General features: G+C 41.2%; 1 protein-coding gene across 1 annotated transcript; it reads left to right on the forward strand.

Moving 5' to 3' along the window:
* YWHAZ (tyrosine 3-monooxygenase/tryptophan 5-monooxygenase activation protein zeta) lies at positions 1 to 25,504 on the forward strand. The gene is made up of 6 exons (XM_060243428.1): positions 1 to 248; positions 2,727 to 3,030; positions 17,438 to 17,561; positions 23,581 to 23,744; positions 23,830 to 23,925; positions 24,466 to 25,504. Exons 2-6 carry the CDS (start codon positions 2,737 to 2,739, stop codon positions 24,523 to 24,525), a joined length of 738 nt encoding a protein of 245 aa, XP_060099411.1. The 5' UTR covers positions 1 to 248; positions 2,727 to 2,736; the 3' UTR covers positions 24,526 to 25,504.
* The last annotated feature ends 1,916 nt before the right edge of the window (positions 25,505 to 27,420 follow it).

The raw sequence follows: 27,420 nt of genomic DNA on the forward strand, positions 1-27,420 counted from the left end.
GGCACGGGAGGGGGGATGGGCAGGAGGGGAAAGTGTAGGCGCAAGCGCGTGCCCGCGCGCGGTTGCCATGGCGCCGTTTGACGTCACGGGCTCTGTGTTGCCCGTGCGTTGCGACGCGGTGATTGGCGGAGACCCCGTGTGTGGCGCTTGGGTGAGCGAGAGCGAGGCTGCAGCGGAGCGAGCCGCGATATAGGCACAGTCCGCGCCGGTCACCCGCCTTAGAGACTCTCGTACCGTCGACCCTGCAGGTAACGGCCTCCTGCCGGCTCTCGTTTCCTTTCCGGGAGAGGCTCCGCGGGTTGGAGCGGCTTGTAAAGGGGGTTGGCGGCGGTAGCAGCAACAGCAGAAGCCGCGAAAGGTTGAAAGGGGAAGGAGCGGCGGCGTCGAAGCGGGTGTTCGCTGCCCTCCCCCTCCCTCCCTCCCTCCCTTCCTTCCTTCCTTCCGAGGGCAGCAGAAGGGCGGCTCCCAGCCCCGCGCTGGACCAGGCGGCCTGGCTGGGAAGCGCCATTCATTTCCGTCGCTGCGGCGGGGGCTCGGGTCCCCCCCCCCCCGACACACACACACACACACAGGTGCGGCCGGCCCCACCTGCCCTGCCCAGTCCGCTGCGGCGCCTCGCTCTGTGGGAAGAAGGGGAAGGTCGGCGTGAGGGGAGGGAGGCTGAGGCGGAAGCCAGCGGGTGGGGGGCGAGGGGGATCCTCCCTCCCCCCTTCCTCTTTCTTCCTCCGGCAGGTGAAGCGCCGGGGCGGTGCCCCTTGTCCCGCGGACGGGGGAGGGAGAGCCGCGGGGGCCGATTCTCGGCTTCTCGTGGTGAGGGAAGGAAGATGGAGGTTGTGGGGAGGGGGAGGCAGAGGGAAGGTTCCGCTTTCAAAGGCGACGCTACCTGTGCGGCAGACAGGATGGGGAGGGGGAGGAAGTGCAGCCGCCGACCTTCAACTTCTCCATGGCTCCCCTCCGTGCCCGGCTCCCCCCAGTCAGAATTTGCCCTCCAAATAGATCTCCGAGGGAAGCTGGTGGAGGAGGAGGAGGAGGGCTTAAAAGGAGCGCTGCCATGTGAGGGAGGGGCGCCATGTTGGGGAGTAGGATGGCTTCTCTTCTTCTCCCCCCCCCTTCTTTCCGCCTCGCTCGGCGGCAGTGGCCTTGCGGCTCTCGGCCTCCTCGCCTGGCTGTAAGTGGCTGCGGGGGCCAGCTCGCTCTCAGGGTGTGGCTTCCCGCCGGGGAGCGGCGCATCTGAACCGAGGCGAGCCGCCGCCAGCGCCGCAGTAGGGGGATCGGAGGAGGGGGGCCACCTTAAAAGGACCGGCAGCCTCTTTCCCCCCCCCCCAGGGGTGGTAGGAGGGAGAGGGGGGAAGGATAGAAATGTGGGTTGGAGGGGCCGCCGCGCCAGAGGCTCCCTTGGGGCGGTGACCGCGCCGCAGCCGCAGGGCAAGCAGCGGGCGGGCAAGGCAGGTGGGCGGGTGTGTCTCCGCTCCCTTGTCTCTCCCAGCAGCGAGACGCCGCCTGGGCTTCCCCCTTTCCCTTCGCTTCTCTGTCGGGGGGGCGGAGATGCTGCATCCCCCTCCCGGGGCGGAGGTGAAGGGGGGGAGAATTAACGCGCACAGAAGTGGGCTGGGCTCTGACACGAATCCGCCATGACAAAGAGCCCAGACGAGGCGCTTCATGTCTCGGGAGCCGGGCGGGCGGATGAGGCGGTTGCGGCGCTGGGAGGGGCAACGGCGAGAGAGAGTCTGGCCTGGGTTGTCCTTTTTCTTTCTCTCCACCCTGCTTTTCTTTCGCCCACACGTTATCGGCTTCATGCTCGTACCCACGGCCACTCTCCGCCCCAGCCATCTTTTGTACCCTTGCCAACTGAGGCAACACACCCGTAGCTGCCTGTGCCAGAGAAATGCAGTAGCAGCACCGTTTTATACCGTTGAGTTCCAGTTTCTTACTTACATTCCCTCCCTTGTGTTGCACATCTCTCAGTTTAAAAAAAAAAAAACCAGAGACCCTCCTTGCAGGCCTACAATGTTTTGCCTTGCAAATCTGCTGGTATTAAGTCACTAAGCAATTATAGCTTTTAGCTTTATTTTTGCAATGTGAGCTGTTCCTAGACGTGTATTACATTATTGATGAGGAATCACTGAAGCTAAAACAGATTTTTAAAATGTTTCCTGGTCTTTGTGTAGCCTGGGTGGGGTGCCTTATTAAGTTGATTTAATGTAGGTAGTTTGAAAATTGCAACTTGGCTCTTAAATATTTTAATGAATGTAAATTTCTGTTGAAATTAGCAAGACTTACACTATCATCTTAATACATGTTCTTTGGTAGCATGCAATGTGAGGTTAGAGGGGAGAACCTGAAGTTTTTAAAAGAGAAGGAGGTGACTTTGTAGTAACACAATGCACTTTATGAAACAGCATTTTAAAGATTATGTAATTTCCAAGATGCCTTGGTTTCTCAAAATAGTCATGTGCTGCTCACTAGTCACTTGAAATAAAAGACTAAGAACATCTAGAAAAGAAGAACTCAGTCAGAAGAATGATAGTTGGCTTTTTGTGGTCCAGATCCATGATGGATGTAGAAATAAAGGTTCCGCACATATCTTGTGATAAGTTCTAAAACTAGTGGTCTTTCTTCCCAGGTAATTGAGTGCATGGTTCCTGGTTCCTTACCTTGCTAACAACTGGATTACAAATGCTTAGGATGGATACCTGAGTAATCTCTTACTATTTTTTGTTCTCTAGAGAAATCAGCATGGATAAAAACGAGCTGGTGCAGAAAGCCAAACTGGCTGAGCAGGCTGAGAGATATGATGACATGGCAGCCTGCATGAAGTCTGTGACTGAGCAAGGAGCAGAATTGTCCAATGAGGAGAGGAATCTTCTCTCTGTCGCTTACAAAAATGTTGTAGGAGCACGTAGGTCATCCTGGAGGGTTGTCTCAAGTATTGAACAAAAGACGGAAGGTGCTGAGAAAAAGCAGCAGATGGCTCGAGAATACAGAGAGAAAATTGAGACTGAACTAAGGGAGATCTGCAATGATGTGCTGGTGAGAATTAAGTAACCTTTTCCATTATCATTCATGGGTACATAAGTCTGTCAAATCATTGTTACATTGTGATAATCCAATAAGTGACCATGCAAAATATTTCTAAAATCTGTTGCTCAGTCATGAACATATCTAAATCTATTGCTCCATCATCTTTGGAAAATAAAGTAGTCGGTTGGCCTCTTAAACTTTTTATACGTAGCGCTCTTTATGTAGCCAGAATTTCATATCCAAATATATTGGCCTTCCTTCCTTCCTTCCTTCCTTCCTTCCTTCCTTCCTTCCTTCCTTCCTTCCTTCCTTCCTTCCTTCCTTCCTTCCTTCCTTCCTTCCTTCCTTCCTTCCTTCCTTCCTTCCTTCCTTCCTTCCTTCCTTCCTTCCTTCCTTCCTTCCTTCCTCAGTATAAGTTCCATATCTGATTTTGTTGCAAGAGGTCTTTTATGGCCAGTTAGCAACTGGGAGGAAAGAACTCCCAACATCATTTTCTTGCTATCTATATAGTCTAGATTCTAGAGGGTGCTGGCATGCACTTTGTAAAGTTGTAATTTTCACTATAGAACACAGGCCCCTCCCTGGATAAGATGATGTAATGTTAGCCATGACTCACCCATGCAGAACATGCGGTGAGGAGGAGGAGGTAGCACTGCTAGGGGCCGACCTGAAGCAAGATTTGCTGTGGCTTAAAACTTCTAAAGCAGGCGCTCTCCTGGTAGCTATACTGAAAATTTGCAATACATGAGATCACACTTAAAAAGAGAACCTGGTAATGCAAACTCATTTTTTCTAAATTGCTTTAAGGTGTTACCAGTTGATGCACCAGTTAATTTATTGCAAGTATTTCCTGTTCTTGGATGATATATCCATTTGGAAATAACATCTGTATTTTCAGTATCAACTTTTAAATACCAGTCTGCTTGGATTCTTTTTGTCAAATGATGCTAGCTTAATCGCATTGTACTTTTTGTATAGGGGAGTACAAATACCTGCTTAGGTATCAAACTCATTTGATTCAAGCATTGAATATATTAATTTGAAGAACCTTAGTCTTGACATTAAACACTGATTAGCAGGTGCTTCATTTCAGACTACCAAACCACTGTGACACTGCCTTGTGACCTGCTCAACTTCCTCAGGTTTTGCCCTTGACATCATGGTGTTCCTGAGCGAAGCACTACCTTTTCTTCCATACAAGTGAAGTCCAATGTTCCCTCTAAGCTGCAGAGTCTTGTGAGCAAAAATTCTACTTTGTGAACTACTGGCATTAAAGTTGTGAGCTACTGCATAAATTATCGTGCTCTGAGGTCATCCTTCCTGAGCTAAGACAAAAACCTGTGAGCTAGGGGCTAAAAATCTGTGAGCTAGCTCACCCTAACTCACCTTAGAGGGAACACTGGTTAGGTCCCCATAAGTTCTTAGGTGGGAGAAAATAAGGGGATCAGGGTATTCAATGCATTCCCTTAATAGCCTTGTAAATCACAGCATGGTCAGTTCTTAATGGCAATTAAGCATATTCTTATTTGCAGAGATAGGAGTGGAAACCCTTCAATCCTCTACCCATTCTTCATCCATTGCTGACACCATTTATTTTCCAGGCTTGGCATTTATTAGTGTTTCCTCAGACAGCTTTAGAGCTAGATAAGGAAGGCCTTTCCCTTGCTTTGAGGTATGTGTGTGTTTGCTTTTTGTGACATAGGAGAGGAGGTCCTACAATTCTGTAACTCTGTTCTTTCACTCTATAACTTTCACTATAGGGAGAATGCACTTCTTGCACTAGAGAATGACAAGCCGTTCACTAGTAATCGAAGGAAGTAAACATCTGTAATTTATGTATGTGAGAATCGGCCCTGGTGATTTGTTTTCTGTATCCCACTATTCCTTTCAGGAGCTCAGAGTAGATTGCATATTGTTCCTAGGTAGAGTGTTTAGGCAGTGACCAAGGCCAAACCCTGTTGGTTTCAGTAGCTGGTATACACTGTATGCCTTCAGAAAATACTGGTTGACATGTTCAGCTGCTATGGTCATACATGTCACAGTAGCCGCATGCATATAAGCCCTACATAAGGTGCCAATTCATATTACTGGAGCTTCTATGCCACTTCAGAACAAGTATAGATACTGCTGAAATCTACCTGCAGTGTCAGTGTTTGGGGGCTGGGTGAAGATAGGGTGAATTGATCTAAACCATCATGGTTAACAGATAAATTTCCTGGCAGCACACATACTAATAGGTTACTATAACAATTTACTTACTTTAATTGGTAACTAAATAGGGAGAACACTATTGGAGAACACTAATTGAACACCTTTCTCTTACAATTTGTGTACTTTGTACTACAGGGGTATATCTGCTTAGGGTCATGGGAACTTGTGAAATTGTCAGTGTTTCTGCTTCTTGCTGTCCACATGCACTTAGGATGTCACTTCAACAGGATGACCACAATCCAGTGAAGAACTGATATGTCTTGGCCTGTTGATATTAGTGCACTTAAGGATGTTTAGTGGACCATAGCCTGAGTGTCTAAACTTTGCAAAATAAAGAACTGGTAGTTATTAGGAAGGACTGTGGGTTGATTCTAGAGATGGCTTTCCATCTCTGTATGGGTAACTTTTCACATTAGAATTGTGAGAACTGAATGCTAACTCTAAAAAGTTATTATCTGTGAAATAATGAGTTTAAAATGTAATGAATTGTATCAACAATATGTTTACAAATATAAATCACTAACTTGGCATTGGCTACACCATGGTCATTGCAGTCTGAAGTTCAAAAACTTAAAAAGTGAAATTAAAGCACAGCTAAAGCAATTTTTAAAAGAAATTTCAAGGTAGTTCTTTTTTCAGAGCTCAGTCACTCATAAAAACCTTACAAAGCAGACAAATCATGTGGAGTGTTAATTTTTTGGTTCCCGCGTCAAGTAAGGTAGAATCATGGGAAATCCCAGGTCAGGGGTGTCAAATATGCGGCCTGGGGGCTGAATCAGACCCCCAGAGGGCTCATATCAGGCCCCCAGGCAACTGGCTGTCATCTGCTTCTTCTATTTTCTCCATTGACTGAGGCTCTTTCAATCGCACAGCAGAGCTACTGAGCCAAGCCTCTCTTCCTTCTGTTGGCTAAGGCTCCTGGTCCCCTGGGGAAGGAAGGAAAGAGGCAGAGCGTCCTTTGCCCAGTTCCCTGAAGCCCATGAGAGAGATATAAAGAAAACACCTTAAGACCAACGAGTGCTAATGTTTTAAGCATATTTTAAGATTTTTTAAAAGTTTTTTATTGTGTTTGTCTGTGTCCTTTATAAAGATTATATCTCTGCTACCTAATCTTAAATAAAAACATACACAGCACGGCCCAACATGGCCTAGCCCGACAGGGTCTCATTTATGTCAGATCCGGCTCTCATGACAAATTAGTTTGACACCCATGTCCTAGGTGATTCTTCCCATGTGTGCTGGCATTATTGTTTGGAGATGCTTGCTCACCTTTTTACTTGCTAACAGAAAAAATGAAATGTTAATTGCTTCCTATATAACAGCAATCTTGAGATTGTGAAATTTGTCTGTAGTCACAACAACTTCATTTTCCTTCTTTAGGGGAGGGACAGTGGCTCAGTGGTAGAGCATCTGCTTGGGAAGCAGAAGGTCTCAGGTTCAATCCCCGGCATCTCCAAAAAAGGGTCCAGGCAAATAAGTGTGAAAAACCTCGGCTTGAGACCCTGGAGAGCCGCTGCCAGTCTGAGAAGACAATACTGACTTTGATGGACCAAAGGTCTGATTCAGTATAAGGCAGCTTCATATATGTTCATATGTTTTTTAAAAACTGGGAATTAAAATCAAATACCAGTTAGAGAAATAAGCAACTCTTAAATATTTACATTCTAAGTACAGTTGATAATTTCAGTGAGTGTCTTGAATGGTTGTCTTGCATGGTTTGAGATTTTTGAACCATTCCTCAAATTAGGAAGTTTCTTAGGCATTTTTATAAATACATGGTACTTCTGGGCACCAATTTCAGAATGTGGCATATTTTTCAAAGGAAGGCCAAGTTTTCACTACTAGTTGGTAGCATTAAACAAAATGCGTTAGAAAACATGTAATGTTTCTATTTAGATATTTACAAAGTAGGTAAGATGAGAAATGTATTCAGGCAGAATTCAGATCTTCCTGTAACTTCAGGCCTAGTTTAGGCTTTTGGCCATTTGAGATTACCTTAAAAATGTTAAGGGACTTCAATTCAGAGTGCCTTCTCCTCTCACATGGACAACTTCTGTTAGTGGAACAGAAAGTTTCTGTCTCACCTCAGCATCCAGATGCTGCTTCTGGGAGAGGGGGTTCCTCAGCAACAGCATGAGTGTGAAATCGGGTCTGTAGCAGGAAATGGGTTGGAAATATTAACTGATAACAATTAATAGATCCAACCCCAGGTTCTTGCTTTTGCTACTTGTAAGTTATGACTCTTAAAGGAATAGTTATGTTTGAGGTTTCTGTGTAGAATAGCTCTTGGATGTGCTTTATTCCCATGTTCATGACAGTTCAGTCATATATAGATTAATGCAACTTGAATACTAAAGTATCGACATGTTCACACAAATAGCAGTGGTATTTCTAGCATTCATTGTCTTTGCTTTCAATCATGTTGGTTACTTTGTGTTGTCTACATAAACTACATTGAGGTGTTAAGTTAGTGTTTTGTTGGGTGGGAGGTACCAATGCTCATAAAAGGTTGTACCAATTTCTACCAATTACCTCCTCAGGATTTGGAAGAGCCCTGAAAAAAAAGGTGCTGGTACTGAGTACTGGTGCATAACGTCAGAAAAAGAGCCCTGCTTTAAAATCCTGTTCTAGGAAGGACTAGAGAACATAATAGAGAAAATAGAGGGACAAAAGCATGGTTACTTAATGATACTGTGTGTTTTTAAACTTTGCAAATATAGTACAGGTTTAGATGATAGATCTGAGGAACAAGTTTAGACAAATTACTGGTAGATCTGTGAATCTCTCCCCTATGTTTGGGGCGGGGGGAGGTTTGGAATTCAGACTACGAAGATGTGAAGGGTTTAATTCTGATCTGTGTGCTATTTTCCTACCTCAAAGGTCTGTCCTTCCTCCCACCTCGCACTCTTATTTGCCTTTGTTTTCTGTTTGTCCAGCAGTGCAGAATAGCAGATGGGGCTGTGGACATGTTTGAGATTTAAAATCAACCCATTCTGTTCCAGTTGGTCAGAGTGGTCAGTCAAAACCACTCTGGAGATTAGTTCACAGATCCCCTGGTGTCTCGTTTGTCTAAGTATGCTTTTGTTGAGGGGAAAAACGTCAATATCAAGACCTTATATTAATTAGAATGGTAACATTGCTTTAAAATGGGTATAAATATTCAGCATTATTTGCTTCATTTATATATTTCTGAATCCTTCTCTCCTCCATTTTATTCTCACAGCAACCCTGTGAGGAAGGTTAGCCGGGGAGTGTGTTGATTGGCTTGATGTCTTGCTGTTATGGCTTGATATGATACTCACATTGGTTCAAATGGGTAGCCCACAGGACTTTTCACACAATATGATATCACATGTCTCTTCAACTAGTGAGATGTATTTCTTAAACTAGGCATTGAATTAAGTGTATTTTTCTAATTTGTCCCCATGCAATGAGACAGAATAGCAAGTATCTAAATTTATACTTGACAGACTATTGATCTGTATGGGAGAAGCTTTTGATTAAATGTTATTTTGAAATTTGACTTGGTATTGCATTGCAAGATATTCAGTGCTAAAGATAACATTTTATTTCAATAAGTAAATGCAGTTGCAGAGTAACAGTTACACCTGATGAAACTGTTCTAGAGTACAGTTTGGTGTAGTGGTTAAGTGTGTGGACTCTTATCTGGGAGAACCGGGTTTGATTCCCCACTCCTCCACTTGCACCTGCTGGAATGGCCTTGGGTCAGCCATAGCTCTGGCAGAAGTTGTCCTTGAAAGGGCAGCTGCTTTAAGAGCCTTCTCCAGCCCCACCCACCTCACAGGGTGTTTGTTGTGGGGGAGGAAGGTAAAGGAGATTGTGAGCTGCTCTGAGACTCTTCGGAGTGGAGGGCGGGATATAAATCCAATATCTTCTTCTTCTTCTACTCTGCAATACAACATCTCTTTTAAAAACGAACAAATCCTTGTATGTTCATTGTTCAGTGGAAAAGAATTTATATGACAAATACTTTTGGTCTGGTATTGCTGAAAAGTGGTTGTCTACTGTGTCAGGTTAACTGCTGAGATTCTGTCATACCACATTTGTATAAATTGGGTCATTTGTGTAACTGCTAAACAGCCGGTATCCATTGTTCTGGGAGAGCCAGCGTAATGTAGTGGTAAGAGTGCTGGATTACTGTCTGGGAGATCCATGTAAGAATCCCCATTCTGCCATGGAAACTTCCTTTGGTGATGTGGGGCCATTCACACTCTCACAGCATCACTGTTAGGATTAAATGGAGGAGGGGGAGAATGATGTTGTAAGCCAGGGGTGTCAAACTGACATAAATGAGACTTTGTTGGGCCAGGCCATGTGTTCCTATTTAAAATTAGGTAGCAGAGATATATATTTTTAAAAACAATGCATACTTTATTAATACAATAAAAAGTAAAGCAAACAGATATTATTACAGAGATTAAGATGCTCAGGATATATTTTGAAGAACACAAATATATACGGTATATATTTTAAAAACTTAAAACATGCTTAAAACATTAGCACTCATTGGCCTTAAAGATGTTTTCTTTGTATTTTTCCCATGGAAATCAGGGAACTGGGCAAAGGAAGCTCTGGCTCTTTCCTTCCTTCTCCAGGGGACTGGAGGGAGCCTCAGCTAATAGAAGGAAGAGAAGCTTGCTTTGCTGCGCAATTGAGAGAGCCTGGCAAAGCAAGCTCTCCTCCCCAAAGGAGGAGCCTCAGCCAATGGAGAAAATAGAGGTTTTGCTCTGTAGCTCCTGTGCAGTTGAGTGAGCCATGCAAAGCAAGCTGTGATGCAGAAGGAAGCAAGAGAGAGAAGGAAGCAGTTGACAGCCAGTTGCTCGGGGGCTTGATTTGGCCCCCGAGCTGCATGTTTGACACCCCTAATCCATTGGGGAGAAAAACAGGATATAAATTTCCATTCTTCCATGATAATTTCCTTGCACACTAGCTTTAAATAAGGACAGAGTAGTTAGTTTGGGTAGTGTTTAAAAATAACAAATAATGAATGATTTGTTAAAGTTTTTAGGAGAAAAGCTGGGTTATTTTGATGTATTTTAAAGGAGCAATAACCTTTAAAGAACAAGTTAATGCATTTTTATCCTTGGCTTTATTACAGTTAATGAGCAATTGATCTCTTTGGGACGAGTGAACTGTTCTAATTTGTCAGAAGGGACATAGAACATTAACACTGCAGTTCGCTTTCAATAGTATAATTACTGAAATCCCTAGATAATTTATCTTAATGCATTGTTAGCCTCTGCATATGGAAAACTCAATGCCAAAAGGATTGGCAAAATTTTTCAGGGAGGTTCTTTCAGTTTAACAGGTCAGTTGAAGTCTATGAAGAAGCCTTATAGGAAAAGTCTGCTTCAGTCACTTAAAAATTGTAACTAAAATGGTGGGGGGACCCTCCAGAGTAATATTTTGCTGGATCCCAGTAAAATTGTGATTAGCTGCTAACTGAAGCCAAATATTTAACTCTATTAATCTAGGTTATTTAAATTGGCAAATACATGCATTTTATTATTAATCAGCACTTCCCATTTCTCCTTCTTTATGAAGCTTAATATTTTGGGCAGAGAAGATAAGGCCATTGTGGTGCATGCCATGGTTATATTTAGATTAGATTACTACAGTGAGCTCTACTTGTAGTACCCCCAAAAATACTGCAGCAAGGATGTGACTGAAATAGATCTTAGAGACCATATCACTCTTGGCCTGTCTACACTGGCTCCCAGGCTGTTTTTTGGTACAATTCAAGCTGCTGGTATTGACCTTAAAATCCTTGTATGGTTTGGGACCAACATAACTGAAAGATTTGACTACTTCCTTATGAACTTACCTGACTACTGCAATCATTCTCTGGTCATGTTTCAGGTGCCCCCGCTTTCTGAGATTAGGTGGGTGGCAACTCAAGAGAGGGCCTTCTTGGTCATGGCACCAAAGCTCTGGAAATTTCTTACTCGGGAGACTCATCCATCCCCTTCTGCTGCCATTTTCTGTCAGCATTTGAAGACTTTCATTTTGTTTCATTTGTCATTACCTCGTTGATCCCTTCCTGCCCATTGTTTTTGTTTTTATGTTTTATGTTTGTGGCTTTGATTTTCATGATGTTTTTGTTAATTTTGATGCATTTTAAAAAATATATGGTTTTAAAATTTAATCTGCCTTGGTGGTCCATATGAGGACAAAAAAGCAGACTATAAATTTTGTAGAATAAAGTATTGGATTAAGGGGGAGAATGGTGATGGGAAGGGGAAAATGATGCTGTTATAAATAAACCTATGACTGAGCCCAAAGTTGGAGTCCAGTAGCACCTTTAAGAACAACAAGGTTTTATTGAGAATATAAGCTTTCATGTGCTAAAAGCACACTTAATCAAACAATAGTATGGGATGGATTCTGTCTTTTAACTTACAAAACCTTACATTCTCAATAAAACTTTATTGGTCTTAAAGGTGTGACTGGAGTCCAACTTTGTTCTGTTGCTTCAGATTAACACAGTTGCCCACCTGGATCTGTGACTGAGAAGTTTTTCAAAGTAGAATGAAAAGCTAGTTTACGACAAGATTGAGAATTCATGTTAGCTGGAATGGAAGCTCAAGCTGTAGATAAGAAATGATCCCTGACAACTGTAGAATAGAAAAAGATGAAACAGAAATGCTGAGGTAACCATACAGAGCAGTGCCTTCTCCTTCCACTATGTTGGGTAATATACTGCCAACAGAAACTTGGTAATGGCAACAGGGATCTGTGTCAGCCATTAAACCAGTGTGGTTTTAGGACATGGTCGTAATATGTGTTTAGGCTTCAAGTGTTTCATATTGTATTATCTTATATTGTAAGCATCAACAGGGCGGTTTTTTTCTGCAGTAGCCAACAGGAGCAGAGCTCTGCCTGGGCTGGCCAGGGCTCCAGCTGGCCCAACCCACCATGTGACAGCCACATACTTCCACACCAGGCAGTGTGGCCTAATATGCAAATGAGCTGCTGGGCTTTTTCTACCAAAAAAAAGCACTGGGCATCATAAGTGAAGAATACTAAGAAAAATATATTTTGTTTTGGGTTTTTTGCTGAAAACTAGTAAGAATTGAGTTGTGTTCTTTTAAAGCTGGGTTCAAAAGAGCTTCATGTTTTTAACTTCTGCATTAATAAAATACATTATAAAATGGGTTGTCGGTAGCATTTTGTAACTGAAGAGCCAAATTGTGACAGAGCAAGTGAGCAACAAAGAACCTGCATAAGAGAACATATTTTAATATCTGAAAATATGCAGCTTAATATTTCTGTTATCAAATTTTTGCAGTCCAAACAGTGGATGTAAGAGTCCTTTATTAGGAAGCATCCTGGATGAGGTCTCAATAAGTAATATACAGGAGCACCCTGTACAGGTCACTGCACTGGCATGGGTCACACTTGGATAATTGGCAGCTGTTTTCGTCATTTCCCTTCTTCTTTAAGGGAGATAATCTCTTAGATGTTCTTTAGTCACATAAAAATCTTTACCTGCCATTCCCTTTACATTTCTCCTACTTCTCCAATATTCAGTAGCTTAAAATATTTCATTTTGGTTTTTAAAAGAGCTAAATGTGGTTCCATGTGGAGCCACATGTGGCCCTAGAGTTGTAGCTTCTAGGCCAAGTCAAAAGTGAGGAGACTGGAATGTAATATGACTTATTTGATAACTGAACAGACTGACAGTCTTTTGATCACAGAAAAGGGGCCTCATCGCCCTTGGAGTGCACAGGTTCTTACCTAGATTCAAGAAAATCTAACTTGGGCAATAAATATGCAATCAGTGGAATGTTCGGCATAGAGTGAGTTAGTACTTTATTTAAAATTATATTTTCCCCTGTCTTTAAGGTTCAAGAAGAGCTTGGCTAAATAATCATATTTGTATTTTAATTACTTAACAGCATAAAAATCAAATAGGTTCAAGAATATTTTACAGGCATCATGTACCTGATTAAAGCCTGTTGGCTTTTCCACATGTGAGAGAGAGTGTGTGTGTGTGTGTGTGTGAGAGAGAGGGGGGGGAGGAAGAAACCATGTGGGACAGAGAATGCAGTGTGAATGGGAATTTGCTGAAATGGAAAAGTTCACAAAATCTAATCCTTTAATATACATCATCAGATGAACCTAGTCAGCCTCCCTGAGCCTGCCTCAGCGGGGAGGGCGGGATATAAATAAAAGATTATTATTATTATTATTATTATTATTAGTCTTCAAAGAGGTTTCACACATTATTTGAATAAGGAAGTTTTCCATTTGTAATAATTGTGAGTGTTGGCTCAAGAGTGGATGACAATACAAGAGGAGGTTTTGTTCTCGTTCCATTGACTTTACTTTGATAAGGAGGTATGCCAGTAGCTCCCTAAATCTGCCAGATGTGTGGGAGCTGGGTGTATGTGTTTTGTACCACAATATGCTGTTTCACTCTTGCAGATGTCTCTACCCACTGTCACTTTACTACTTTGCATGTTAATAGGGAAGAGGATTAAGGGTCTCGTTGTGTCCAGCTGTGCAGTTTTGCCCTTAAAATGTATCTCTTGTGGCCAGGTAACAAAAACTGGAAAATGAATGTGATGTTCTTTGATTGCAGATTGGAGTGCTGTCCATAAGTAGTTGGTGCTGATCACCACAGTAGAGGCTTATTGTTGGACACAAGAACTTCATAAGTTCTGGTTCTGTAATTAGGAAGTCCTACAGAACCTGTTTCCATGAATAAAGGTTTCAGAGGCAAGTCTGCAGAAGTATATGTGTGTTCTAATTCATTTCAAAGAGCCTGTAAATACTTTGAAATATCGGGGTGTCAATTAGTATTATCTTCTCCCTAGTCAGTCATAGTCCAAATTCCATCATGGCTTCTTATGTATTTCAGTTTTGCTTGTTCCACTGTATAAATAGCCGTTTTGTATCATTCACTACTTCCTCATTCTGCTTAAACACCTAGGCCTGGGTTTCAAAAGATCAATGTAGCCAAGGCCGCATCATTTTATTCTTGTATAATTCATTTATATAATTAGCTATTTTGCCTTCTGAAGCCCTGGGGATATGGGAGGCTAATTCTTAGCATTGTATTGTGGATTTGATATGGTATTTCACATATTATACTACTCACAGTTAACTGCACTTGATGAACAATCATCTACTGTTGCATTTGACGCTAGTGGCTCAAACTCTGCTACATGTACTTCAAATTAACTTGCCGGTTTTTTGTGGGTGTACTTCAGCTCATGCTGCATGAGGGACAGCTATTTTCCTAATGCTGTGCACTGTTCATATAGTTGAAGCGCTTTTCTTTGATGTCAGATCTTGCAAGAGATCTCCTTCATTGTTAATATGGGGATCATCTATTCTATTTTGTAGAAGAGGGTAAGTGTATGAAAAGTAGTCTGAGTAGAACCACATGCTGACTAAGGAAGACCAAGGTGCGTATCAGTCCTCCTGATTGTTCAGTGGAAAACTCATTTGAAAGGGGGCGTCCAATAAGATTTTCCTTACAGTGGCACTGCCCACTTTCTGGAAAGCTCAGTGGGCACCAAGGGAAGTACTGATGGGTGCCATATTAAGGAACTCTGGACTAGATATTGAACATTGAATGCAAAAGCGCTAGAAAATTCTGTTTTTAATAGCCAACTGTTGCATCTTAATTGTGCTTTTTTGTTATAAAACTATGTGATTTTATGTATGTGACATGATGTTCATGCCAAAAGTAGTTGAACATTTCAGTGTTCCCATAAATTCTATTAACCTTGCATGGGGGGTTGATCTAGACTAAATTTTCTCTGTGAAATGCTGCCCCTCAAGATTGGAGACCCTGAAGAACAACACGGGGGATGTTCTCCAGCAAGAAAAGAGAAATTTTGAATAAATTGCCGCTTTAGCATGGATCCAACCTACAGAGGATGTGAGGGTAAACCTTACCCTTGGAAAGCATCGTTTTGAGAGGGGTTTCTCTGTAGCTGGAATAAGGTGTTCTGCTATGCAGCTGGTTTGAGTCACATAGGTCCTAAAACCAGAATTAATACTTCACTGGAAAGGGAGGGATGCTGATTCTGTGATCATTCCCAGCCCATGTGATAGTTTAATTTCAGCATTACTCAATGTGTCCAGGATAGGGGCATGTGTTTGGCTAAATCTGAGCCAAATAAATACCTGGAAAAGACTGTCATCAGTATTTGGGGGATATTTATTAAGCCAGATTTATATTTTGGATAGCGGTAATCTGTCCAAAATGACCAAAATCCCCCAAATATTCCAGATTTTCAGGACTTCTGGATAGATTACCTAAAAGGCATTTAAAGGGATTGCAGTCCTTTTCCAAGCTGTGCAGCTCCCTTCCAGGTGAACTCACCCATAGCAAAGGAGCTGATCCTGCAGGAAGAACTCTCCCCTTAGGCTTGGCCAGGGCTCTGCTGGACAGCTTGGACTGCCCACCAGACCCTGCAAAGGAGACAAGCTTGTGGGGAGAGTTCTCCCTACAGGGTTGGCTCCTTTGCCACAGCAAGTTGACCCAGAAGGGAGCTCTGCAAGCTGCCAAGTCGCATGGCTTGGAAAAGGCATTTAAAGGGACTGCGATGGGGGCACCTTCTTTGGGGGCCCATAACATTGGACCCCGGTCCAATCTTTTAAAAAAGTTTGTTTGTTTTAGGTGAGGCACCAGCAGCTATGATGTAAATTTGGTGCCTCTACCTCAAAAAAAGCCAGGATCAATTCTCTATAGTACCGTATGGGGACCAGTGGTCCACAATCCCCATTAGGGTATAAGGGAGCAAAAAAAAAAAGTTTTCTGGGATATTTCCGAAATCCAAATACCATAACGGTTGGATTTGGGAGTATACCCAAATCTGAAAAATACCAAGTTAGGGTATTAGTCTAGGAAGTAGGTTATAAAAAAGCAGCTGGGTAATTCTTAAAGTGCCACTGACTAAGTTACATTTGAAAGAGTTGATGCTTGACTACAGCAGTAAGAGTGGGTGCTTAAATTATTTTCTAAAGGTTAGATACTTACACTGTGTAGGTAGCTGCTTAAGGTCTTTAGGTCATGGGATGAAACATCAAGAGGTTTATGATATTTATACCCAATTAACAAATCTGATACTAGAGCAGGGGTGGCCAAACTTGCATAATGTAAGAGCCACATAGAATTAACCTCAAGGAAGGTAAGCAGACAAATAGATAGGGAAGGGAGGGAGAGGTGGAAAGAAAGCAACTTTAAATCCCTTCACCAAGCTAGCCAGCGGTGCAGTGGGGGCTTCAAGAGCTACTCAATATATGTGAAAGAGCCACATGTGGCTCCCGAGCCACAGTTTGGCCACCCCTGTACTAGAGTGACTGTTGGGGAGGGGCTTATGAAAAGCCTAAATAAAATGGACTGGGAAGGAATTTAAGAGACTAGAATTATAAACAATAGTCTTCAGGGAATTTATGCACATGTAGTGGTTAATGTTCTTCTAAAGAACACATACATGCCCCTGTTGCATACACTACGCCTGGAGGGGTATTGCTTTCTATCACCATTGGAGTAGTTTTGTTCTCTGATGCCAAACTGCTCTGTAGTAAACTTTAATCTTGTAGGGCTTCAAAAAGTAAATGAATCCATGTCCATTGCCTGTTATTCCCTTTCCTTGCGTAATGGCTTGCACTACAGCATCTAGAACAGTAGCAGAGGAATCAGGTTGCCAAATAGGCATTAGTGTTGCTTCTTGTGTTTGTGCTGATTTAAAAGAAAGATGCATTTGTTTCAGTTGTTCAGGGACTGGTTGTGATTGGCCTTAGTGGTATAATCATATGTGTAAATAGCTATTTGTACAACAAGAATTCTCTGTGAACAAGCAGGAAAACTACATAAGTTGACTTTGAATTCTTTTCTCCAGGTCACAAACTGTTTACCTTGAGCAATCTTGAATAGGCAGTCAGCTAGTGTGAAAATTGTAAGGTTTTCCCCAAAGGTAATCTTATTTACTGATTTCAGAGACAAAAGTCATGTAATACCTTTAGACCAACTAAAATAACAGCAGACTGCTTTTTGTCTACAGATTTCAAAATACTATAAAATGTAGAAATGATTTCTGAGAATACAACTGATTGGAAAATTTCCCTAGCATGTAACAAGCTATATTTGCTGTAGATTGACAAATGTAAATTTTCTATTGTGAATGTGTACAGCATGCTGACCCATCTTTATTTTCAATTATAGTCTCTTTTGGAAAAGTTCTTGATTCCGAATGCTTCGCAAGCAGAAAGCAAAGTTTTCTATTTGAAAATGAAAGGAGATTACTACCGTTACTTGGCTGAAGTTGCTGCTGGTGATGACAAGAAAGGTACAGTGCATTGATTTCTTAGTATCAAACTTTAGTGAACATGTTTGGAGTGGGATAATGCTGGAATGTTGTGTTTTGGATCAATGAGAGAAAACTACTTGAATTTTGTAGCATTATTGGCTGCTTTAAAAGCACTGATACAAATAATAAGTTCTCATTGACATGTGAATAAACATGGTCTGCTTTTGAAACATACCTTGGATGGGTAGGACAACATTTTGAAATGTTGCATACACTACTCCTGGTATATTCCAGTTGCATATGACCATCTTTTCCCAAAAAACCTAGTGTTATTGTTAGACAGAGGATTAAAAAAATACTTTTCATAAGGTGGTGTAGTGAAGGGAGCCCATGTGGAGCTGTGGAGACCTTGTCTTCTGGTCCATCTTCCCTCCATTTCATGCATCACAGCTGGTTTTATCATACCAGCAGTAACTGAAGTGAGAGTTAGGAGAAAAATTAGCTGTTGGAGCCTTGCTGGTGTTCCAGTGGTTAGAATAAGGACTATACAGACACTAGCCCTCCCACTGTTTGGGAAAATGTACCATGTCCTTGATACTTAGCAGTGTATATGAGGCCTACTTTCCAGTATGGTCAAGATACGCTGTGGGAAATGCTAAGCATAAAGAGGTTGCCTCCTTTCTGCTCCACCTCATTCCTTATGCCAAAAGGTATTGCAGTTTAAGTCTTTTTACCTACCTTGATGGGTGACCATACAGACAGTAACTAAGGAATTGTATATATTAACTGTTAATCTCCATTCCAGTGTGTATGAGGGAAGTCTGCGTGCACACGAAAGCTCACACTTTGAATAAAACTTTGTTGGTCTTAAAAGTGCCACTGGACTAAAAATTCGCTCTAAGGAACTGTTTGACAGTATGATGAGACTCCTTACAGAACTGTGGAAAAGCAATGAAGTCAGGAATATAGTCCTCTATTGAGAGAAATAATAGCCAGGGCTTTTTTTGTAGAAAAGGCCCAGCAGGAACTCATTTGCATATTAGGCCACACTCTCTGACATCAAGCCAGCCAGAACTGAGTTCCTGTGCGTTCCTGCTCAAAAAAAAAAGCCCTGATAATAACATATGGGCACAATAATACCAGAGACGCAACAGAACTAAATACCAGATTGCCCACATTAAGTAATCACTGGCTGTTGAGCAAGAGAATGCTTTCCCATTCTGTAATTTCCTTGTATTCCCTTTGAATGTGTACTCCCCCAATCTTGCTGCTGATTCTGTTTGTGCTAGAGGAGAAAGTGGACAGTATAGTATTCACAGGATGGAATTGCAAGCATTGCCATTTGTGGTTCTTGCTTAATATGTCTGGCTACTGGTGGTTATCCAGCAAAGAAGAATGTTCTTTTCAGTTTTCACTGAGAGGTAAAACCTGTGTGTGGGCTGAACCATTTTGACTGCAGAGATTATTAGATCTCTTCCATTCATTTCCATCATATAGAAAATTAATATGCTTATAAGAAGACTTTTAGCTGAGGGTTCTCCCTGGCATGCAGTTTTCCTTCCCCACATTTTGGGCGTGGAGCATTCAAATGTATGAGCCTTTTTGCCATCTAAAGTGGCACAGTTTACCCTTGGGTAAGAACTAATCTCATGGTGAAGCATGGCTTGATGTGTTGATCAATGAAGTACTATGCTCCTCATAATCCTGTGTAGTGGACTGGGGGTGGGGGGAGGGTTTCTAATTGATCCCCTTTTGTACAAACAGTGTGCTTACCCATTTTCTCTGGATAACACAGCTACACGAGGGCTATGAAACCACTACATTCTTCTTCAGTTACAGTAGAGTGGTAGGAAATACTCTATGTCCATGATGCTCTGCACATCTCTCTTTATGATAACTCTCAGAGAAGGATGATCAGTATTGAGGTATAATGCTTCTTCCCCCTCCCACCCTGCCTTTCTAGTTACAAGAATGGAATGTAGGTTTATAGTGATTTGTTTAATTAGATCTTGAGACAGAATCTTAAAGGTATTGAATAGACAAGTAGCGTTCTTCTGCCCTTCCTGTAATTTTTCTTCTGGTTATTATTTTTTGTTGGAAATTCTGTGCAAATACACCCTTTCATGTCACCAGGGCAGAAGTGATCCTTGGTCATACTACTATATACTTAAGGTGGTGTGCTGTGATTTATTATTAAATCAGAATCCTGTTCTCCACTCTGGCTGTGGAGGATAGAAGATGATATTGGGTTTATATCCCGCCCTCCACTCAAAGTGGTCACAATCTCCTTTACCTTCCTCCCCCACAACAAACGCCCTGTGAGGTGTGTGGGGCTGAGAGGGCTCTCACAGCAGCTGCCCTTTCAAGGACAACTTCTGCGATAGCTATGGCTAACCCAAGGCCATTCCAGCAGCTGCAAGTGGAGGAGTGGGGAATCAAGCCTAGTTCTCCCAGATAAGAGTCCACGCACTAAACCACTACACCAAACTGGCTCTCAGGATAGACAAGGCAGAGGCAATTTCCCCAGTATCTCAATGATGAGATAGGTGAAACTTTGGTTTGGAGGATAACAGAGTTTCCCCCATGCCTCCAGTGCAACCTTTTTCTTCCCTAGCATGTCTTAATAATTTGTTTGTATGACAATTGTCCTGAATCTACAATAACTTAACAGACTACTTGTTCTAACATTACCGAACTGTGCAAGGATCTGTAGCAAAACCCATTAAAGCCAAGTATTGTTCTTACAATCAGTCACTTTTAGCCTTAATGGTGTGTTGCTAATGCCTTTTAGAACATAGTTATAGTCTTAGAAAAAGGCTAAGATAAATAGGTCAAGAAGAAGAGATTGGATTTAATACCCTACTCTTCACTTAGAGTCTGAGTGGCTTACAAATCTGCTTTCCCTTCCCCTCCCCACAACAGACACCCTGTGATGTAGGTGGGACTGAGAGAGCTCTTTCAAGAACTGCTCTTTTGAGAACAACTCTGAGAGAACTTGTGACTGACCCAAGGTCACACCAGCAGCTGTATGTGGAGGAGTGGGGAATCAAACTTGGTTCTCCTAGATTAGAGTCCACACTCTTAACCACTACACCAGACTGGATCGACCTTTGCTTCAGTAAGGATAAACCATCCCCTTCCAATCAACTAGCACTTCTTGGTCTCACTTTTCTATCTGTCCAACTTATGGTTTTAAAAAAAAGTTTATGGTATCTCAAGAGAAACCCAAATGCATAATCAGAGCCACCTTGTTGTCCAGGTGTAGAAATACAACTGTCAGTCTTTAATGGTTTGATGGTCAGTACCAGCTTGGAAGAGAAGTGCTGGGAAGGCAGGCTCAAGGAACTATCATTTGCTGCTTTATCATAGGTGAGCTGCAAACTGCAGAGCCATTCTTGAGTATTGTTGCAGTATTTTAGTTTTTCTTGGCCATCAATATGTTGCTTTTTTAAAACAATGGGTAGTTGTGACTTCAATTATTTTGTTCACAAGCAGGACATTCTAATTTACTGACTGTGACAGAGGGCTATTGGTGTGCATTATACTAGAACAAAGCTTAATTTAGTGTAGCTTGTTCAGAAAGCTATGTCTCCATTTTGTCACCCTTGGAAAATTTATGTACTGTTTTTTGCTCTGTGTGTGTCACATTGAGCTTTGCTCCTGTGCAGTTTCAGTTTTGAAACTGAATAGGAGTAGGCGCTTAGCACAAAATCACAAAACATTGAAAAGAAGTAGCATCAAAGCATTATCGTAGAATGGTGGTTCCATAGTTTGGCCAAATCTTACTTTACAATAACAATTGAATGTTCTTTTCATAAAGCCCATTTTAAGCAACTTACAAGAAGCTACTAGAGATAATGTCGTGCAAACATCCTTGAAGAAGGCATTCCAGATGCAAGGCACCTCCTCATGACTACCATTCATCCTTCTGACAGTGTGGGTCATGGAGAAGGATCTTAGATATGGACCTGTTTGCCCAGGCAGATCTGTATGAAAGATAATGATCCTCTGGCCCCAGACTACTTAGGAATTTTGTTGCTTCCAGAAACTTAATTGACAACTAGTATAGAGGGAATGAAACTGCAGTATCATGCTTCTGGAGACCTATTTTCTACCAGTTGCAGTTTCTTAACTCACTTCAAAAGTAGCTCAATACAGAGAATGATAACTGTAGTTTAGTCTAAATATCAGCAAGACATGAATAACCATGGAAAGATCTGATCAAAGAGAGGGTGCATAAGACTATAAGAGTGGTCTTCATCCTGGTCTGTCCTGATTTGCTCAGACTTCCTTCAACATATATGTGCAATCAGGATCCTTTTGTTTTGATTCATTATTTTGCTCTTCATTACAACATATTTACCTGTTGCGAGAGGTCCTTCTGAGAACCTCACAATCCCATTGTGTTTTTACCATAATGAACAATTTAGTGTAGTTTGCAAATAATATATGTCCCAAAACATCTCTTGGAGACCCCACTGCTCATCTCCCTCCGCTGCAAAAATGCCTGTCCTGTTTGCCATCTTCTGCTTCCTCTCTTTAACCAGTTAAGTTCTTGCTGGTTGTTCTATTGATTTTAGCAATGCTCTCTTCAGATTCCTTTTTGGTTTACTATACTACAGCCTTGTACCTCTTTTGGTAGAGTTCACGCTCTCTGATTTCCATTTGTGTTTTGTAAAGGAGGTCACATTGCTTCTGCCCTTTCTGATCAGCTAGAATGTATTATTGTGATTTAAAGTCATATCAAAGCATTCTGAAGAGATGTGACCTTCCTATGAACAAATCCCTTAATCTTTGTGGATACTGCTTTTGAAGTTTAATGTTACAATGGTGGATCATCCAGGAACATGCATGTGAAATTTGATAATCCTATGGTTGCTGTTACCTTGTGGTTCAACCACCTTTACCTCCTGCATCGAATTTAAAGTATTACTCAGAGTGATCCCCCCCAGTCAGATCTACAGTTAAGTGTTCTCAGGTATAGTTTTCTTGCCTGGAAACTTCCTCTGTCAAACTTAACATTTACCCAGTCAGTATGAGGATAATTCAAGTTTCCCCATCTTAACTTAAGAGGCATACCAATTTCTTCTAAAATACCTTACTGCATACAGTTTTTCCTTTAACTTTGTTCTAGGGGGGGGGGGGGTTGTGGGGGGAGGTAATTTGATCACTTCACCCATTGTTTCTGCTTTATCCCACTAAGAGATCTGACAAGCTTTGGCCATTGTCTTGTGAGGTGAATTTTCCCCAATAAGAGTCTTCTCCCCTCTCCTTTTGATTTTCCTTATGGAAAGCTGTTTTGCAGCCTTTTAACATTGTTCCAGTGGGTCTAGGTCCCTTTTGGTTCACATTATTGCTGTTTTTAAGTTAATATTTAAATAAATAAATATTTAAATAAATCTATACCACTTGTGACCTGCTCACATAAATGCTCAATTCTCCTAACTTCTGATACTTTCTCATTGTGGCTGACACTTAATTGCTGGGGCACCCTTTCAATCATGTGCTGTCCCAGTCCTGCTGGAGGAGCATCCTTTTTACCTCCTTTAGTGCTTTAAGGCTGCCCTAAACTCCTGTGGTGCAATGCTGCTTGAGAAAGATAACAGCAGTTGCCTTTTGATCTAGTGATCTTCCAGAGATGGGAATGACAAGAAACACTTTGAGCTTATAATGATCTCTGGTGTCTTCAAGCAGAAGCCACTAGAAGGGTGCACAGAAGAGCTGCGGCCTCCCCAGTCCTCTTGATACAGCGAAATACAAATTTAACCCCCCTATGTATTAAACATTTCTACCAAAACAGTACGTCTTGCTTCAGCTGTGACTGGACAGTTGCCGGATCAGGAGCATTATTTATACTACTCCAGGCCTGTTGTTCTGTTAATAACCACATATAGTGTCAGTTTTCTGTAGTGTAATTGTTGACTATTCTTGAGAATGTGTCCTACAACTTATAAGACATCTTTTTCCAATGCTTTGTTGATCTTTGTCCTGTGAGGTGATCTGTTTAACATGCTACAGTCATCAATTACTAATTTACTGTTGCTCTTTGATTTTCAAGGCATAGTGGACCAGTCGCAACAGGCGTATCAGGAAGCCTTTGAAATCAGCAAAAAAGAGATGCAGCCAACACATCCTATCAGATTAGGTCTGGCTCTAAATTTCTCCGTGTTCTATTACGAGATCCTGAATTCTCCGGAGAAAGCCTGTTCCCTTGCAAAGACTGTGAGTTAAAAGTCTGATTAACACCATTTACTTACTAATGTAATAATCAGTTTTACATGCTCAGATGTACTCTTTTTAATCATAGGCTTTTGATGAAGCCATTGCTGAACTTGATACGTTAAGCGAAGAGTCATACAAAGACAGCACGCTAATAATGCAGTTACTGAGAGACAATTTGACAGTAAGTATGCGAATAAATTGTGCTTAAGCAAAGCAGTGATCATCTCAGTGATTCTCGTTGGTGTTCAGTATTGATTAGGTACTCTTGTGCAAATTTATTAGGCATTCAAGGGTTAAATTAAAAATACTAGATGGAATGAGATTTGTTAATATGGATTTGCATCATTCAGCTATGTGATGGTGGTGAAAAGTGCTACTGAGCCACAGCTGACTTATGGTGACCCTGTGGGTTATTCAAGGCAAGATACATTCAGAGGTGGTTTGCAATTTTCTGCCTCTGTGTAGCAACCCTGGACTTCCTTGGTGGTCTCCTATCCAGGTACTGACCAGGGCTGTCCCTGCTTAGCTTCTGAAAACTGGTGAGATCAGGCTATCCTAGGTCATCCATGTCAGCTGTGTACCCTTTGTAAGAATTTCTTATTTCAAAAACACATCGATTTCTTGGAGACTACTCAAATGTATGCTTGCATATTTGTTCACACTAGCTCTAAAGCATTTAAAGCCTTACCCAATAACACATTGTTGTGTTTTTCTTAAACAGTTGTGGACATCGGACACCCAAGGAGATGAAGCTGAAGCAGGAGAAGGAGGGGAGAATTAACCAGCCTTCCAATTTGTCTGCCTCATTCTAAAATTTACACAGTAGACCATTTGTCATTCATGCTGTCCCACAAATAGTTTTTGTTTACGATTTATGACAGGTTTATGTTACTTCTATTTGGATTTCTATATTTCCCATGTGGTTTTATGTTTAATATTAGGGGAATAGAGCCAGTTAACATTTGGGGGATTTTTGTTCATCCAAGGTGGCCAATATAGGGATGTGGAATTTTTATAAAAGTTTTACATGTTTGGCGTAGTACTCTGGGTACTTTGTGGCTTCCCACAAAAGCCAACGTTAAACAGCTTCCTATGTTGAGCAAAGAGAATACTGCTTGCCTATTGGTCTGTCACAGTGGTTAAAAAGGGATGATTGGTTGCAGCCACACAGGTGTAATGTATGTGGGTACTTCAAAGCTGGAACACAGAGGGCAATATTGTCCCATGGATGTTGCATGTCAATCATGTGAAATCTGTGGAAACTATGGTCCAAGTATACATCTTTGATTGCAGCTGAAAAGTGTTCCTTAAGGTGGTTTGCTAACCCACTGAATTTTCTTTAGGGAAGGGCAGAAACGGTTCACATTCCATTACTTGTAAAGTTACCTGCTGTTGCTTTCATTATTTTTGCTACACAATTTATTTGTATTTAAATGGTTTAGGCAACCTAAGAACAAATGTACAAGTAAAGATGCAGTAAAAATGAAATGCTTGATATCCATAATTACACTGTATATCGAGCACAGCAGTAAAACAAAAACCCATGTATTTAACTTTTTTAGGGTTTTGCTTTTGTGATTTTTTTTTGATACTTTGCCTAACATGCATGTGCTGTAAAAATAGTTAACAGGGAAATAACTTGAGATGATGGCTAGCTTTGTTTAATGTCTCCTGAAAAATTTTCATGAACAATCTAAGCATAACTGTTAAGAACATGTGTATTAAGTTGATGTAAGTGGAATAAAAGTTTTATGAATGGACTTTTCAACTACCTTCTCTGTAGCTTTCATGTACGTCTGGAGTTCTTTTCAGGATATCTTGGCTTTTTGTGAAGCCATAAATGTTAGGCTTTGTGTTCAACTCTCTCTGCATCCAGGTTTGTATCACTTTAGTTCCGGTGTCTGAAGTTGGCAATATTCATCTCCCCATGAAAAAACTTTTTTAAGAATGTCTCCCTGGTCTGAGAATCAGTTTGCTGTTTTCTGAACTGTTTTGGCAAATGCTGGAAAAGAGAGCTGAGGGAAGAGGGGATGTAATTGTAATTGTTTTTTGTGTAATCTGAAATCCCTCTGCCCTGTCTTTCATATTGACCATCAACCCCAGTGCTTAGCAACCAACACACTTTACACTAAAAGGGACACATGAACTGCTATGTTAAATGTTAACGCAGTATCGGTAACACAAAAAACAATGAGAAACTGTATTATGGAAAATAACATAAGAAAAACCTTACACTATCTTCAGTATAAATATACAACATATCAGAAAACTATCCCTAAATCAATTCCAAGCATAAATTTCTAAAGTCCTAAAACAGTATATAGTAAGTATGAAGTCTCCCAAATCTCCATAGTTAAAACTGTCCACTCTGACCAGATTTTTCTTCAGAAAGACAAGTTGCTAAATCAGGATCCAAAAGCCCAACAAACTATCAATAAGGGTTGTTTCAAAAACTCATTATCGAGAGCTTGTGATCCTTACAAAATCTGCATGCAGACAATAAAGATAAAACTTCTGAAGTAGATTTTTGCACTAACTGGAATTAGACATAAATTATCCTTACTGATAGTTCGTTGGGTTTTTGGATTGTGATTACAGAGAATTGGGAGATAAATACTTGCTACATACACCGTTTTAGGACTCTTTAGAAATTTATGATTGGAATGGACTTGGGGATAGTTTTCTGATATGTTGTATATTTATCTTGAAGACTAAGGTTTTGCATACATTATTGTTCATGATATAGTTTCTTATGGCTTTTTTGTTACCTATACTTTGATTCCATGGTATTTTGTTTCTCTTGTATTAATCATATACTGCGGTGCTCTTATAGTCTGTTACAATGTTTAATGTTAAGCCTGTAATGCAGAAAGTTTAAGAACTGAACATGTTTTATGAACAAATTGTCCACACAGGCCAGATGTTCCATGCACCCACCATTTGGTATGCATTTTGCTAGTAAGCTGCTGACATGGAGCACTTTATTTTAAAAGAACAATGTAAATGTCCTGATGGCTGCTATAGGGATATAGGCTTCAATCCACTGGAAATTTCTGTTGATGGGAAAGGATTTCCATCTGTGGAGTGCAACTTCCTTTCTTTTTCCTCTGGCTGGAATCCCAAATGCCCTCCAGTGGTGCCTTTGAGGAACAGGCAACTGCCAGGAATAGCATGAGGTGGGAATCAACAAGAAATCAGTCCTTTGTCTTTAGAAATCTTATGCTGTATCCTACCTGTAGTTCCTCATAAATAATATTCTCTCACAAGAGTCGTACTGTACGTGTTTACTTCTTAAAACCAGTATCACATTGATTTAAAACAGAGCATCAGTTTATTCCATGCTTGCTGGCTTTCCTTGTTCATGAAAAATCTTCCTTGACCTTTCTATTGATTTAAAGTATGCAATTTTATTTCTCTTGTTTTTACAGCTAAAATTATATGGAATTGGGTGTTAGAAATTTTGGGAAAAGCCACCTTTCAAGCTTAATGGCTGCTTAGGCAAAAACAGGCAAAGAAAATTAACATATTCCAACAGTGTAATATAAACATGATTTTGTCCACTATTAATAAGCAAAGTTTTTAGAAGTGATATTGCAGAGAGTTGTACTAGATTTTTCCAGTTTCTATTTAACTTCATCTTACAAGGGTCTAAAGTACTAAATGATGGTTCATGCAT

This window comes from Heteronotia binoei, chromosome 7 (genome assembly GCF_032191835.1).
Source record: "Heteronotia binoei isolate CCM8104 ecotype False Entrance Well chromosome 7, APGP_CSIRO_Hbin_v1, whole genome shotgun sequence".
NCBI lineage: Eukaryota > Metazoa > Chordata > Lepidosauria > Squamata > Gekkonidae > Heteronotia > Heteronotia binoei.